General features: G+C 41.9%; 1 protein-coding gene across 6 annotated transcripts in view; it reads right to left on the bottom strand.

The window, feature by feature from the left end:
• mast3a (microtubule associated serine/threonine kinase 3a) overlaps nucleotides 1-14,526 on the bottom strand; it is a 29,961-nt gene extending 15,435 nt beyond the window's left edge. Inside the window, exons 1-7 of one of the 6 annotated variants that reach the window (XM_069157015.1) lie at nucleotides 13,886-14,526; nucleotides 12,464-12,495; nucleotides 7,995-8,083; nucleotides 7,157-7,229; nucleotides 5,081-5,101; nucleotides 4,814-4,895; nucleotides 866-1,023 (exon numbers count right to left, since the gene is read on the bottom strand). In XM_069157015.1, the coding sequence (XP_069013116.1) occupies nucleotides 866-1,023; nucleotides 4,814-4,895; nucleotides 5,081-5,101; nucleotides 7,157-7,229; nucleotides 7,995-8,083; nucleotides 12,464-12,495; nucleotides 13,886-13,924 (494 nt within the window). In that variant the 5' untranslated portion in view covers nucleotides 13,925-14,526. Of the gene's footprint in view, nucleotides 1-865; nucleotides 1,024-4,813; nucleotides 4,896-5,080; nucleotides 5,102-7,156; nucleotides 7,230-7,994; nucleotides 8,084-10,745; nucleotides 11,351-12,463; nucleotides 12,496-13,885 lie in introns of those variants that run through there. The other 5 variants (XM_069157018.1, XM_069157012.1, XM_069157014.1 and 2 more) reach the window with 5 other exon arrangements.
• Between the last annotated feature and the right edge of the window lie 2,654 nt (nucleotides 14,527-17,180).

Here is a 17,180-nt window from a genome sequence, read left to right as displayed (position 1 = left end):
AGTAGGGTTTAATGGCATTCGAGCCACACCAGTACAAGTTTGAGGCTGACTTTATTTTTTTTTTTTTTAGTTGCCAGTACCTTTTATACTTCAATTGTGGCAAAATTGCAGCCCTAAAAACCATACTTTAAAAAAACCTAATTGAGACCTCTGAGTATCCTTTTTGCCACTTTGCAGTATAAACATGGTGCACATTACAAAACCACTTACAATTCAGATGCTGCATGTGAAAGGTTTTTGTTTCAAAAGCTCGTAGTAGCAATGTTAGTGGTAGTTATCTACAGTAAAGTGCAACAATGCCAGAGTTGATAAATGAAAGAGAGTTCTTAAGATCCAGTTCAAAGACTGGTTGACCAAATTGTAAGGAAATCAATGAGCATGTAACACCTACTTGAACACAGTAGTGACTTGTCGCTTATGCTTTCCGGACTATGTTACACCTCTGCTATCAGTCTACTCAACTGTTTGTTGATTTTTTTTTTTTTTTTTTTTTTTTTTTTAAAGGTACACTATTATTTCTTTGTGTATGTTTTTAGGTATTTTTATTCCACATATATACAGTATGTCAAGCTTGCAGCCTTTGATTGTTTGGGCTTTGATTAAGTGTTTTTGTCCTATTATTGTGCATGTATTTGTTAAAGAGGGTCCTGGGTTGCAGCCTACCAGTGCCATGGCATTAGATAATGAAATTTGTATTGTAATGAAGCCGGGAGGGGATATTTGGGTTTCTCTCATTTTAGTCAATATAATATATGGCATTATCTATTCTCCCAGTGTGGTGTAGGGTTACAGAAATGTTTGTGGAATAATAACAGTCCACATATCTGCACAGTACAGTTATTGTATGATTCAAATCCAGCGCTACCTGAGACTGCGTGAACGGAGCCTGACGGGAGGCAAAGGGTGGCCTCCTTCTTCGTCCGCCACACTCTCCGTGCTCCGGAAATGTTTAAAGAGGAAGTGGAGGTCATCTTGCGTGGGCTGGAAGGGCAACTGGTGCAATAACTCCTGGGAAGACGAGGACTGCGAAGGAGACGTAAAGAGGGGATAAACAAAAATGGTGGGGTGTAAAAAAAAGAGAAATAGACAGAAATAATAAACAAAGGTCAGCAAATATGAAAGAAAAACAACCACAGGCTGAATACTCAACCTTTTGTCTATTATTATTTTCATGTAAATTTGTGAGATTGTGCTTCTACAGCTTTGATGATATAACATCCAGCGCTAAAAGCCTTCCAGTGATAAGAAAGTCACACCACTGCTCTCTCAGATTCACTCGTTATCTTCTTAATACTTTGAGTCTTAAAGGCTTTCAAGTTCCACTATACATCTGAATTACAGCAAAGCAGCTTTCAACGGGATTCCTCCCTTTCCTGCAGCAGCGTGCCTGGACGCATGCAGGAAGCATCAGCTGTCATGCTGGCCATGCATGCATTGGTTTTCTCTTTCTAGGCCAAAATGTGTGACACACAGTCTGGAATTCATGAGAACTCCCATCTGGCTGGGATCTTGTGTTTCACTGGAGGAAGAGAAAAAAGAAGAGTGGTTCATCTGACTGGAGGAAAGAGAAGAGACTAACAGAGAGAAAAAGTGAATAAGACATGCCCGAAGAAGGCAAAAAGAGAGAGCAACAGAGCGAGGAAGAGACAGAGAATAAATGATAGAACGGGGGGGGGGGAGGCACCCTGAGGAGGAAACTGGAGACGTGTCAGAAGCAAGCAGGAGCTGCATAAAGACCTCACTGACAGCAGGCCTGAAAGGCGCATTGTGTGAGTTAGACTGACCTCACCATCCCCAAGCCATGTGGTTGACCATACAAAATTACAGCTGTGACACAGGAGACGAGTATTGTTTTCTTTTACGGCCAACTGCAGTTTCAATAATGGCTTTCCAGACAAAATGTCAAATATAATCGCCATAGAAACCATCAACAGATAGCTGATGGGTGGAACTGGGGCAGTACGGTGTTCCCCTTTAAAGTGACTTTTCCCGACAGGAAAAGCTCGAGTGGCGAAATGCTGTACAGTCTCTACTCATATGTGATGTCTTCCAGGAAAAAGAAACTGGGAATTTCAAGAGCTCTGTTATTTTAGTGATTGGCCTCATTATTCTTGTACTTTCCCTCAGTCAAAAGGAGATTGATCGTTAAATGGTAAATTATTAACTTAACCATGTGTCTCTTTGTTTCCACTAAAAAAAACACAAAGCCTATTGTTGAATTAAGGAGGAAGAATACAGCATATAGAGCAAAAATCTGTGTATTTTAATCGTTATATCTGTTACTGTTTAAATCCGCTGGGGATTAATTCCCATTGCCTGTCTGAGGTGGAAAATATGACACAAGGCCGATGATGAAGGGATGCATCATCATCGAACATATCCTGTTATGGCTGTCTGAGTCATTAACGGATTCCAACATCAATCTCCAGTCAGCTGCTTTGTATAAACCAACAAACTGCAGCAGTTTCGACGGTGTGAAGTTTTCGAACTGCATTTAAGAGTGTCTTTATTGTATCAATTAAACTAATTATGTCAATGGCATGGCATAAAGTCATAGACAGAACTTGAAATGGGCTGCAGATACCACAAGATATGTGTGAAGCAATACTCCACCCGAAATTGAATGTAAAACAATCACCTCCTCCTGGAGACTTGAAAAGTGGTTCTAAAAGTTAGCAATGTGCTTCTTCACGCAGAAAAGAAGTTTTAGTCAGCTTAGATTCATGTCAAAAAAGTATAAAACCAAACCACTCCTGAAACATAATCCTCTTCCCTGTTGTCCAGTTTAAAGTGTGGCTCTACTGCTACTGAATCGTTAAGGCTGATGCCGGTCTTGATATACAGTGGGGCAAAAAAGTATTTAGTCAGCCACCAATTGTGCAAGTTCTCCCACTTAAAAAGATGAGACGCCTGTAATTTTCATCATAGGTACACTTCAACTATGAGAGACAGAATGGGGGGAAAGAATCCAGGAAATCACATTGTAGGATTTTTAATGAATTAATTGGTAAATTCCTCGGTAAAATAAGTATTTGGTCACCTACAAACAAGCAAGATTTCTGGCTCTCACAGACCTGTAACTTCTTCTTTAAGAGGCTCCTCTGTCCTCCACTCGTTACCTGTATTAATGGCACCTGTTTGAACTTGTTATCAGTATAAAAGACACCTGTCCACAACCTCAAACAGTCACACTCCAAACTCCACTATGGCCAAGACCAAAGAGCTGTCAAAGGACCAGAAACAAAATTGTAGACCTGCACCAGGCTGGGAAAACTGAACTGCAATAGGTAAGCAGCTTGGTGTGAAGAAATCAACTGTGGGAGCAATTATTAGAAAATGGAAGACATACAAGACCACTGATAATCTCCCTCGATCTGGGGCTCCACGCAAGATCTCACCCCGTGGGGCCAAAATGATCACAAGAACGGTGAACAAAAATCCCAGAACCACACGGGGGGACCTAGTGAATGACCTGCAGAGAGCTGGGACCAAAGTAACAAAGGCTACCATCAGAAACACACTACACCGCCAGGGACTCAAATCCTGCAGTGCCAGGCGTGTCCCCCTGCTTAAGCCAGTACATGTCCAGGCCCGTCTGAAGTTTGCTAGAGAGCATTTGGATGATCCAGAAGAGGATTGGGAGAATGTCATATGGTCAGATGAAACCAAAATAGAACGTTTTGGTAAAAACTCAACTCGTCGTGTTTGGAGGAGAAAGAATGCCGAGTTGCATCCAAAGAACACCATACCTACTGTGAAGCATGGGGGTGGAAACATCATGCTTTGGGGCTGTTTTTCTGCAAGGGGACCAGGACGACTGATCCGTGTAAAGGAAAGAATGAATGGGGCCATGTATCGTGAGATTTTGAGTGAAAACCTCCTTCCATCAGCAAGGGCATTGAAGATGAAACGTGGCTGGGTCTTTCAGCATGACAATGATCCCAAACACACCGCCCGGGCAACGAAGGAGTGGCTTCGTAAGAAGCATTTCAAGGTCCTGGAGTGGCCGAGCCAGTCTCCAGATCTCAACCCCATAGAAAATCTGTGGAGGGAGTTCAAAGTCCATGTTGCCCAGCGACAGCCCCAAAACATCACTGCTCTGGAGGAGATCTGCATGGAGGAATGGGCCAAAATACCAGCAACAGTGTGTGAAAAGCTTGTGAAGACTTACAGAAAACGTTTGACCTCTGTCATTGCCAACAAAGGGTATATAACAAAGTATTGAGATGAACTTTTGTTATTGACCAAATACTTATTTTCCACCATAATTTGTAAATATATTCTTTAAAAATCAGACAATGTGATTTTCAGGAATTTTTTTTCTCATAGTTTAGGTATACCTATGATGAAAATTACAGGCCTCTCTCATCTTTTTAAGTGGGAGAACTTGCACAATTGGTGGCTGACTAAATACTTTTTACTTTACTCAAGACATTAAATATGCATCGTATTGCAGTCTTCCCTGCGAGCTGGTGGTCAAAAAGTAAGATACACGAGTTTATTAAATATGATCCAGGTGCAGAGCATCTTTATAAAAGAACTCACTCTATAAATGGGGTCTGCTATAAATCAACAACCATTTATTGGCAGGTTTATATCTCACAGTGTGTTGACCTGATGGCATTTACAGTTCAGTCAGTCATCAGCTAAAGTTTACAAGACACCACAGCCCTGTAAACTGATTGATACACCGAGTACAACGAACATGGGGAGCTGAATGCTCCCATGGCAGTAATTTGGAGAGAGGGTGAATATCTGATGAAGGAAAGAGGAGACAGACAGACAGACAGACGATGATGGAAGCTCAACTTACAGATACTGATGAACTTGGTGCGTTGGTGCAGTATCCAGACGAGGGAACAGACGCCACAGACCACCTTCGTCCGTCTGCTCTGCTGAAACAAAACAGCAACAGACTGCTCAATGGTAGCCCACATGAAACCTTTACATCCTGTTGACTCACTCCAAACTTCACAGCTTCGCCTTTTTACATCTTCAAATCTCGTTCTGCAAATTTAAAGGTCAAAAGATAACGTTTGATGCTTGAATCTGTGTCTGTAAGAAGAAGTCATTTTCTTACCTTTCAGTGCGGGCCAGTTGGCTGCACAAATGCAAAAAGATGAAGGCACAAATGGAGGAGAGATAAAGAGAGGAGGAGGAGCGGGGGGGGATGGGGGGGGGGGGACCAAAGTGAGAATGGAAATAAACACTGTTTTAATGATAGTGACAGAGTTAGTCTGGCTGTCAGTGTCACAGTCCTGTTAGTCTGTCAAAGCTTGCAGCCGGTGGCTGTTTGCTGCTGTTGCTACTAAACACCTGCCAAGCTGCTATCACACTGCAGCACTCAGACCTACAGACACTTGGCTCGTGTCTCATTTAACACAAACCCCAATACAGAAAACACTGTATGGAAACACCCACCTCAAACCACCACCACAATCAGAAAACCTTTATGTGAAACATTTCCACTTGCACTACCACGTGTCTATTTCCATTGTCCCCCCCTACTTTTCCATCCAATATGGCACTCTAAGGACGTGGCCCAGTTCCCCTCACTGATTCAATCCGTGGTGACAGAGATGTTCAAATGTTTTCTCACAGAAACCAGCTCTTAGGGACAGGCAGCTAAATGAGTGGTGACACAATCAAAGTGGATGGTTCTGCTCTGACATCTGAGGATTAGTGAGGTGTATTAGACGTGCGTGTTGTTTTCATCTGGTCTATATCTGATATGTCCGCCATCCACCACGTGTTATTAAACCCCTTACTGCTGATAACGGAGAGTTGTATTACTGTTATAAGGGGGAAGAGGAACAAGATTAAAAACTGGGCTTTAAATCAATGTTAGAATCAATGCCTGGGTTGTGAAAGGAAGAAAAACAAACAAACAGACAAGACAGGAGTGCTAGCAGTCCTCGCATCCCAAGGTTAACAAAAAGCACCTTTAATGCTGAATGGGGAGCTGCAGTTTAACGATTATGCCTAATCTTTAGTATGATTTCTTATCTTATTATTTCTCCTGCAGCATAAAAAAAAAGAAAGACTTATTCTTTGCATGGCACATCTGGCTGGTCTGTCTTCACATGACAAAATTACTGCACTCAACAGCAGGACTGTGCAGCCTGTATGAATAACGAACCCAGTGGAGCTGTCAAATATGCTGTCACAGCATCTGTCTACACGCTGGCACCTTAAAAAGTCTCAATAAATTTAGATGAGCCGTACAAGGCGATTCTATAAGGAGACTTCCCCTCTAAATCCCTGAGCGTATGGTGCAGTATGCCACACTGCAGCACTGCAACAGAGCACATGATATTTGAGATACGCAGCATATACATTTAAAAACACGAGACAGAAGCGGCACTTGTGCTCATGTAAACATCCAAGTATACATGCTGCTGTTTTTCCTTAAAAGTCTCCCCACAAGTGAGCGAATAACACTATTTCCTGCTGCTGGACGAGGACGCCAGCTCCGGCTAGCGTTCCTCTAAATCCCAGCGAGTCTGCAAACAGTTGCAGGACGCGTGATGAGAGGGCGAGCTCTGCAGTTTCTTACCATAATCACAGCAGCCCTGAGTAATGAGTGTGGGCACAGACTTGCTGCTTTGATTGGCCTAACAAATGCCAAGACCCAAGTCCAGCAAGTGGCCCTGAGGCCCTGTCAGCTGGTTGGGCTTCCCTCTTCATTGCCTCATATCCAGGGGTAAAGGGAATAAGCCAGGGCATGTTCATTATTCATGCACTAAGTTTTGTTTTCCACCCAAATACCGGTTCTTACTGTGATTTTATGCAGACATTTAGGTTGATGAGCTGGTTTGACCTTGATGGAGCATTAACTTTCTCTATGCAGATACGGCAACCACTATGTATGGAAATATATGCTTACTGGCATTTATTTCTTAAGTTTTGAAATTAAGTGGTTTTATTAGCTGAGATCTTTTCATGAATGAAGATGAAACAACTTGAATGTTGAAATGTGCATTTGATCCACTGTTTTAGTGAGTTAGTCTAAGTCATTATTACTGCATTTTCTCTGTTTTACTAATTTCTCTGTTTAAGTATCATGTAAAATACTACTATAGAAATGTGCCTGAGCTTGAGTGCCTTCAACTAAATCCCTTGACTTAATTTAAGAAGCATTTGATTTCATTCTTACCTTCGGGCAAACTGGAAGTTAGCAGAGGAGCTGGCAGAGACATTTCTGGGGCTTTCTGAAGGGCTGCTGCCAGCTGAGGAAAGGAAAAACTTAGTTAGAACCTTTGAAAAGGGGTAGAAGTTAACAGAAACTATGTATAAGACTATCAATACGCTGCATTATAACACTGACTGACCCCTTGTTTTATATGATCAGATCTAAATACTGTTCATCTAATAGTACATTTTGCAACTTGTTTTACTTCACGGTTCAGCTTTAAACAATTAAATCTTTTAATGACAGTGATGCAAACACAGAAGTTAACTCGACCTCTTCCCCGTCAACAGACAGCCTGGTTGAGGATTAAACTACATACTCTTGAAAAGAACACTAGAGGACTTTAATGCCAGTCTCTATGGGCAAATCACTACCACACCCTGAGTGGCTTTAAATAAAAATGGGTACGGGGAATGAGTTCATCTTTATACATCTTCTCAAGCATCTGGATTAAGGAATGAGTAGCCTAGAGGAGCGTACATGCAAATATCATCATTAGGAGGAAAACCATGAAATGTCTTGTGCACTATACTGTGGTCACATTTTAATCCAACAGCAATAACCAGCTGAGGAACACCAAAGGGAAACTAGAGCTTGTCTTGCGACACGCAACATTAAAACAAACACAAGGCTGAGGGAACATATGAGACAAAACACAACTAATGAACCCCGTCATCTCATCCTCACTACACATGATCAGGACTATATGCAGTACTACTAATGAGCCTCCAGTCCAGTTGGCAAAAAAAATAGCACACACTGAGCTGAGCAGACGCACAACTAAGAACAAACACACAAGTACCTGTGGCAAGTGGGAGAGGTGAAAGCGGTCGTGACAGCGTGGGCGACGGGGTCCCAACCGCCAAACTCCTTCTCTTGTTGTTACGGGAACTGTGAGAGGTGGGAAACAAACAGAAGACAGAGAACGTTTATCTCTGCAACGCTACTCCAAACATGAGCACCCAGAAAAACACATTGTTTATCAGTATTTTATCAGTGTGATAAACAGTTGTGTAAAAGAAAATGTGATCAACCTATGAACTCCAATTGTTTATTGTGGTGAGGAAACTACTGATAACTGTACTGATAATAGTAATAATGTTTATATATATGCACACACACACACACACACACACACACAGAACTACAAACGTGTATCATATTACTATATAAACACACACTTGAGTGTTTTTGCTTATGCATCAGCACTAATTAAACATTTTATGCTCTATTATTTTAAAGTGTTTTTGGCAACAAGGAGTGAATGAAATAGTATCATATAAAAACAAAGTATCAATGATGGTCCAGCGATGTCTGGTGTGCCCGGGAGTATTTTTATGTGAGGATATGGGAACATCTGGAAGTACTTGAACCACTGGGAGCACCTGATTCTATAAAAGAGCCTTGATTGGCTGTTATACAACTGTGAAGACAAATAAGTGAACCCTTTGGCTCCCATTACATAACATGCTGTCCATACCATTACTCATTCATCATCTGGGATGAGGAAAGTCTTTATTAAGACATAAACACAAGTAACTCTATCGTTCGAAAACAATATAAAAAAAAAATAGGAATCACATTGTTGTTCTGTTGCTCAATCGGATGATCAGCAGTTAAAGCAATTTTTGAGACAGAGTTTTTCTTTAGCAGTTCTGGGTTAAAATATCAACTCGTATATTTTTTTTTATTTGGACTATGAGGTGTTGTTTAAGTTCTGCTGTTTTTCCTGAAAGCTTGCTTGTGTTGTTTTGAGTTTGTTTCATTCTGCCCTGCTGGTTGGCTTTGCCAAATTGTATATTTTTCAAGAGTTTCTAAGGTTATTACTGTGAAAGTTATTTAGTGACAAACACCAAAGTACCAAATCCCTTCTTTGGGGCTCATTTATGAACATCTTTTTCTTTGAAAAGACAGATAAAGTGGGGAGTGGCAGACCTGTTTAAAAGCCGGCAAACACAAGTTGCAACTCTTTGCATGACTTGTCCACATAGATCCCAGTGTAATTATGATGCGACTAATTTAAAGCTCAAATGTTATTTTGTCCTTTACCTGCATGTTTGTACATGGTGCCTGCAGGAATTTGGTGTTGACAGACGTTTATATTCGGATTACAATTTTGGCTCCTTTTCAGTTTTTGTTTTTGTTTTGTTTGCCATAAAAAGATGGGTGTAACCCCACCATGCTCTCTGTTTAATCCTGGTGATGCCGATTCCGTCTCTCTTTCTCTCTGGCAGTGACCTAAAATAATTGAACGGCTGAGACGACAACAGGGCCTGACATTTCTGGGTCGGTGCTGAGGCAGATTCAGAGACTGTATGGCCCCCAAACCAAAAAGGCTCAAAATGGCAGAGATGCACAGCAATAGAAGCATTGGAAGAGCCAATAAGTGCTTGACTTTGGCTTCAAAATGTCTTCGACGCAGCTCTAACCATAGAAACACAGCGAGGGTTCACCCTTTCACTCTTATCAGAAAATAAAACGAACAAACACTCTTTTCTGACTATGGGAAATGGCATGAAAGGATCACTGTATCACACCGTGACCATGTGAGTGCTTTATCAACAGTTGGCAGTGATACTCTTATTTGAGACTGTAACAATAGTGGTTTGTAAGCAGCCATGTAGCATGATGAATGTAGAGCATTTAGGTACAGGCCAGCATGTGTCATACGTGTGCCAATGGTGAAAGGCTGCATTTATTCACTGTGAGGTCCATTCAAAACAAATCTTGAGTGTGGTGAAGCGATTACACGTCTGATGCATGGAGGAAGTGGTTGGTTTGACATACCACTGATAGTCATTGGCAGACTACAGTAAATAGGAGCACTGTGTTACATGCAATTAATAGATGAGGGAAGCAGCTATAACAGAACCTCGGCAATAAGACAATATATTATAGAAATATTGGGATTATGACAAAGGAGATAAAGATGCTATAATCTCTGATAAAAATCACCATGAACTCACAAAGGCACACCGAGTCCTTCAGCATGAAAGGTTGAACTGATCGGGCTGATTACATGAATGTCACAGATAAAAAGCCCATCTACAACCCTACAGTCCCACTAACCGCATCACTGTATCGATCAGCAGCACTGGGTCTTGGTGTCGCTTTATGCGACAGCTGGCAGCAGACAATGCAGCCTGCCCACAAATACACACACACACATATATATATATACACACACACACACACAACAGTCTACAATGGCCACGTTTCTCCGTCGGAAAGAAAATCTAGGGCGGATGTTAACCGACACATACAGTAATGTGCTGTGGGCTACGACACAGACGAAAACGAGAGCTGATAATGTAATCAACCGCCGTGAACGCAGCGTTTACGTGCAGCGCATCGAATAGCTGAACATGAACGTTCAACAAATTGCTTGTTTGTCGGAAGGTGAACGGCACAGCTGATTGCAGCAGAGCAGACGTTTTGCTGCAGTTAAATCACCGCACGCCAGTCTGCATATTCAGAAAGTCTTTTGCTTCCCAAAAAAAAAAAAAAAAAAAAAAAAAAAAAAAAAAAAAAAACAGGTTTGGTTTATTGTTACCTTTTCGATCTTTTCATCATGGCCCCTGTCACGAAACTAGTTTTGTAGCTCGGCAACACGGTCCAGTAGTAGTTTTGGTCGGACATGTTGGCGGTGACCGATAATCCAGATGTGATAATGAGTATCTTGTTGTTAAATAGAGGGCATCGTGTTCAACAGTCTCTCCGGCGGGTTTGTTGTTGTTGCTGGCGGCGGTTAGGCCAGTGCGCCGCGTCCAACGGCCGAAACTCCATTCAGCTTCGGTACAAAGTGACCGCAGACCCTCGGCAGGGCAGCCCGGTAGTGAGCGACTGCAATGGCCATATCGTCTTTTCTCCGTTTCCCTGTTACCGGCAAAATTCCCGGGACAGTCCGTCTACGGCGGGATGCGACATTATCGGGCGATGTCCTCGTCAAAATATAACGAGTGATACAAACTTTCCACCTCTGGCGCCGACCGCCACACTGCGCATGCGCGTCAGCGCACGCCACGGGGAGGGAGGGGCTTAATGATGCTTTCGAGAGCTGTTGGAAATATTGGATTAACAGCTACTGTGCAAATAGACCACTGGGCGAAAATACGTTGAGGAATTGCCTGTTTTCAATAATACGCATCTATTACACGCACACACCTTAATAGCGCAATGAAACAATAAAGATAAAACGTGGACAGCGAGTTAAATCGAGGACATATCTGTAATTTTGGATCGTCCGATAGTCATAGAAGTTTAATTTTTGTGATCAGGGAGGTGGATTTCCTCACGTGATTTCAGAGATTTCAAGGACTAAACAAAGTTCAAACTGTTTTCTTACATTTTAAAACCAAGTAATTAATTGTGACAAAACTGAAATGGACCGTTTCAGAAGCAGGCCCGTGCTTTATAATAACTTATACATGGTACATTTAGGTTACAATACAATTATTCTTGCCTCTAAAGTGGCATTACTGGCCAAAGTGTGAAACTGCACTGGGGTCCCAAACCTTCTGGGCACCCAAATGCCCCAGATTCATCCCAGTTGGTTTGTTGTAATCAGGTTACTTGTCATCTAGGTTCAATTGTTATTATTTCCAGTGATTCTGTTTTCTCTCCCTCACACACAGTGAAACTGTCTTGGTTTAAAGCGTGTCAGGAAAGATTAAAAAAAAACAACAACAACAAAAAAAAACTTCCTTCTCACTGTTCACATGTTTCAGTGCTCTGCTGTTCATCAGATATGAGCTGTAGCCATGAATTAACTACCGTCTGAATTCTGGACAGGAAAATATTTAAGAACACAAACACACCCCACTGAGCAGTTCCCTGTAAGAGCTTGCTCAGCCTGCTTGCTCAGTTAAAATATTTGAATACATAATGAAATGGGTACGGGGTTATTATCTCTGCTGTAGAACAGTGGTAAAAACTGATTCGGATATCACAATGATCATTTTTAGCAGAGACGTATTGATTCTCAGACGCTCAGAATATTTGCTGCATACGGTATAAATCTCACACTCTCTATCTCTGTTAAGGTAAAATCTGTCGGAGCAGAGACTGCTTTGTCTTTCAGGCACTTTTAGAATTCCCAGCCTCTCCAGTGAGAATTGAGTAAATGTATACTGGTGCGAAACAAGGCATGCATGCAAATAAAGCTGATAAGTGACAGACACCTGACTGGTCTGGTTTGTGGAGAAAAAAGGGGGCAAAAGGAGACAGAAACACACACAGAGTACAGAGAAAAAGCAAGTCAATCATACTTACACATTTCCCCTGCGAGGAAGACTCAGTTCTTTCTAGAATAAAAGAGATGAGAAAGATTGAATTGAGAATATTTTCTAAAGAATGCCTCTTCCCTGTTTGTTAAAATAGCATTGCTTTAAAATGCAGATATCAGCTATTTGCCATGTTTCAGCAGAGAGGGATGTTTGTTGTTTGACTGAAGGGCTTCTTCACATATCAATATCTTTTGGAGAGTAAACTTGTGAGAAATTTGCTGTCTCGACACTTTCACTTCACAAGATATTAAAAAGTTATAGATTAATGTTTCAAATAGGTTTTTAAAAAGTTTTCCTGTCTCGGTGACTCTCACTTATTTTCCCCTGAATGCTGTGTAAATATCATAAGATGCAGTATGACCTAGTTTCTTACATGACAAGTGGGCCTTGTAGCTGTTTAATTGCCATGATATATCCCATATATCGCCCATAGCTACTGTGTTTGAGCTACTGTAAAACTGTCCTTGCAAGTCCAGATTTGAAGAATAGGGTGGCACTCTGTCAGACTCAGAAAGGTTATGCACAAAATCATTTCGAGACTACCTGCACTTATTTTGACAATCCACTGCACAATGACAAATTAATGTCACAATCACATTTAGGAACAGAAAACATATCAAAGCAAGAATATTTCTGGATGAAAACGACGTTTTCACTGAAACCATCATGTTCATTATCAATATATAATCACATGGCTGCCATTAATGTAAATTCTATGAGTAAGGTGGAAAATAAACCAATTATAACAGAAGGGGAACACCCAGTCTGGAGCAATGAGTCTTTGATCACAAACCCAGTTTCAGTTCCTCCATAACAGACCCAGAAAACAATGCAGCTTTCACTACTTAATCTATGCAGAAAATATACACATGAATAAAGCAGTGGAGGAAAAAAGACCACTTAATTATTCCCATTTTAAACATCCCTGACTGATAAACATGGCACCCAGGAGAAGATTAAAGGGAGGTTTCTGCCAATCTTCCTGGGAGCCCTTTGAGCTGCTGTCACCAAGGCAACCAGATTGTCCAAAGGAAGAGGTCCAAAATAAACACATAAGTAAGACTAGATCTGATTTAGAGACCTGGCATTCATAAATCTCATTATGTGTCCTGATTGCAACAATTCATGGTCTCCTCTGATGAATGGACATCAGGCATGATGAAAAGGATCAATGCACATAGGCTAATATTTCCATACGATGTCACATGATTATGAAGAGGAATAAACGAATAATAGAAAAATATATTGTTGTTTTTAATGGGAAAGCAAAAGCTCAGGTCAGCTGCAAAACCCAGAGCAAATCCCGGAGAAATGCCTTGCATCGTCGCCGGTGGCTCATTATCCTCATATCATCCCATTTGCCTGGAAACCACCACGACTGAGAGCTGTCAAGACAGTTTCTGTTTACCTGTAGACCGCGGCGCCTCAGGATATTCGGCTCATCCATTGTTGAAGACAATAAAAAACAAAATCGGATTCCCGATCAGTCAGCCCATACTGCGCTCCGTCCTCTCCCCGGGAGCATTGATACAGTCCTCCTCCTCGCTGCTGATGCACCACCACCACCACCACCACCAACAGCTCCACCACCACAACCACCACCTCCTTCACTTCCTCCTCCTGGGGGCGAGCTGCACGACTGGCTCGTAAAGGTGGTTACAGTGAGCTGATCACCTGATTGGGAGGAGAGAGGGGGTGATTTAACCTAGTTCTATAAATGAAGTGAAAAGGCACGTTGACCACACCTCCTTATTGATGTTCTCTGATCAGCTGTCAAACGCACACTACTTGTTTTGCTGTGCGTAATGCAGGTCATAGTCTATCTGAGACTCCAAAGATCTTGTCACCTCCTTCTTTTGTCCTTCCAAAAAAAAATCCCTGTGGGTCCCCAGTCCCATTTTGGCAACCTCCCTTAGTCTCATCTTTACATAGAATCCAAGATTTTCTAAACAATGGTCACCATGATGTTGCACTATAAGGCACTGTAAAGGCATAAATAGAAACAAACACACTCTTAGGGCACAGAAATGCATGCACTCCACACATTTCCACATGCTCAAATACATGCAGCCTGTTTGTGCGTGCACACATAGTCAATCTTCTATTCCCCCACCATGTAAAACAACAGTGTCTGTCTGCTGCAATAATCTTTATCAGAGAGAGGATGCAGAACAATTGTGCTTTGAAGTCCAGCTGAATTGATCTGTGCCTGTCACCCAGGAGTAGCATGATGTGTTTTTCCATATACAACAATGGTTAGTCTCTTGTCCTGTGATGTCACATGCACATTTATGTAAGCCAGAGGGATGTGAAGCCTTCCTTGTTCTCTGATGAAGAATCTGAAATAGCTATAAGTGAACACTTTGATTGTAATCAAGTATTTACCATGAAACTACTGCAGCTGAGCAACTTGAGTTATGAAATTGTATGAAATGCTTTGGTGACAAAATGTGTCTTGTAGTGTCTACATTGAAGCTGTAGGCTAATAATAATGTTTTAATAATAGCCCGGCTGTGCGCCCAGGCTGTGCCTTCTTCTGTCTTTATGTGATTGTTTATACACCAGAGTTTGGTTTTGTCTGGTTTTGGACTTGGTGGATTATTTTATTAAAACAAAAAGAAAAAAAAAAGCTGAAATCAATCATGTCATTAGCCATTTGAGCAAGATTTATTTTAAGAAAAATGTGTTTTAAATTTGTGAAGTATGTTTAAAATGCATGTATGTATTTAGAATCAATTAAACTGACTGTGAATGTGTGAGTGCTTAAGAGTTAGAAAATTGTATTTGCTTTAAAATGCAGTCCAAATACTAATTTAAAAAGCACATTTTTTGCAATAGACTTGACTCCAAATTTGATTTCGGAAAACAATTAGTTTGTGTAGTGGCAGTACAATCTGAGATCACAGACAATCAAACAATACAGTGATTGATCCGAGTCTTGATATACATTTTTTTTCCTATTTTATTTCTGTCCTTACATATAAATAGGTGATCAGACCCATAATCTGTTTGTTGTTGCAGATTATTTCTTTCGTCCTTGTTTAAATCTTATTTTCATTACCTCAACATTAATATTAAAATCAGTAACTTACAAGGAAGTAATTTCAGTTCATGTGACAAGGAAGATGGTTGCACTCCACTGCTGCTGTGTTTGTGTGACTCATTGTTCCTGTTTGAATTGAGCATGATCACAAAATGAAACAAAATTCTTGATTTGACATGTCAGTGCGCACAAACAGCTAGATTTTGTTCTTCATTAGACGGATGATGGGCAAGGAGGAAAGCGCAGACTGTAAAGTCCGTATGTGTCCTTTTGTTGAGCTTTCCATGTGATCCAGCATAGGTCATCTTCAAAAGGTCCATGCTCATTAGAGAAACCAGTCAGGCATGAAAGTCAGCTCTCCTTTTCTTCACTGCACTCTTTTCAGTCATTCCTGTTTCCTGCTTCTCTGCACTGCAGATTTGAACGTCACTTACCTGTTTTTTCCCATTGCAATGGAAAAGTAAGAAAAAAAACATAGGCCTGGACTACAGTAATTTCTTTTTCATCTGCCTCAACAAGTCGTCCCTGAACCGTCTGAACTGCTGCTGGAAGACTGTTAAACGACTCACATTATAGCCATTTTATCTTCTTTCAAATCGGCTTTCCATTAAGTTTATGATTCACCTTAAGGTTTATGTCCTTACATATAAATAGAGCCCTGCATGGTTTAGCTCCTGTGTACATTTGTAACGGGTTCTATCCTTATATCACCAGCAGGTCGCTCAAGTCTTCTGCGGGCTTCACTGCTTGTCCCTATAAACTAAAAACAAACTGTGTTTGTGGTTTGAATATTGTGGCTCCGACACAGTAGGATGCTCTTCCTATAGACGTACGATCTGCAGTCTCTGTTGACACTTTCACTGAGCAGCTGAAGACTCATTTATTCAAATGGTTCTTTATCTCATTCCATGCTGTCTATTGGTTACTTTTGTGTTTCGTTTGTTGTTTATATTTTATTTTTTGTTTGTTTGACTGTTATTTATACGGCTTCATTACTGTTTTATTACCATCCATCCATCATCTTCCGCTTATCCGGGGTCGGGTCGTGGTGGCAGCAGGCCAAGCAAGCTGACCCAGACTTCCCCTCTCCCCCGCAACATTTTCCAGCTCATGCTGGGGGATCCCGCAGCGTTCCCAGGCCAGCCGGGAGATATAATCCCTCCAGCGTGTCCTGGGTCCTTCCCGGGGTCTCCGGCCAGTTGCTCGTGCCCGGAAAACCTCCAGAGGGAGGCGCCCAGGAGGCATCCTGATCAGATGCCCGAACCACCTCAGCTGACTCCTTTCGATGCGAAGGAGTAGCGCCTCAACTCCAAGTTCCCGCCTAATGTCCGAGCTCCTTACCCGATCCCTAAGGCTGAGCTCGGCCACCCTACGGAGGAAACTCATTTCGGCCGCTTGTAGCCGCGACCTCGTTCTTTCGGTCACGACCCAGAGCTCGGGTCCATCGGTGAGGGTCGGAATGAAGATCGCCCGGTAAACTGAGAGCTTCGCCTTCCGGCTCAGCTCCCTTTTCACCAGCACGGTCTGGTGCTGCACCTGTTATGCTGCTGCAGCCGCACCGATCCGGCGGTTGATCTCCTGCTCCATCCTCCCCTCACTCACGAACAAGACCCCGAGACACTTAAACTCCTTCGGTTGAGGCAGGCACTCCGTCCCCACC

This window comes from Embiotoca jacksoni, unplaced genomic scaffold, assembly GCF_022577435.1.
Source record: "Embiotoca jacksoni isolate LCO1_2020_lvr unplaced genomic scaffold, fEmbJac1.0.p SCAF_22, whole genome shotgun sequence".
Lineage (NCBI taxonomy): Eukaryota > Metazoa > Chordata > Actinopteri > Embiotocidae > Embiotoca > Embiotoca jacksoni.
The sequence above is the reverse complement of the archived record's forward strand: the minus strand, read 5'-3'. Positions and strand labels throughout refer to the sequence as shown.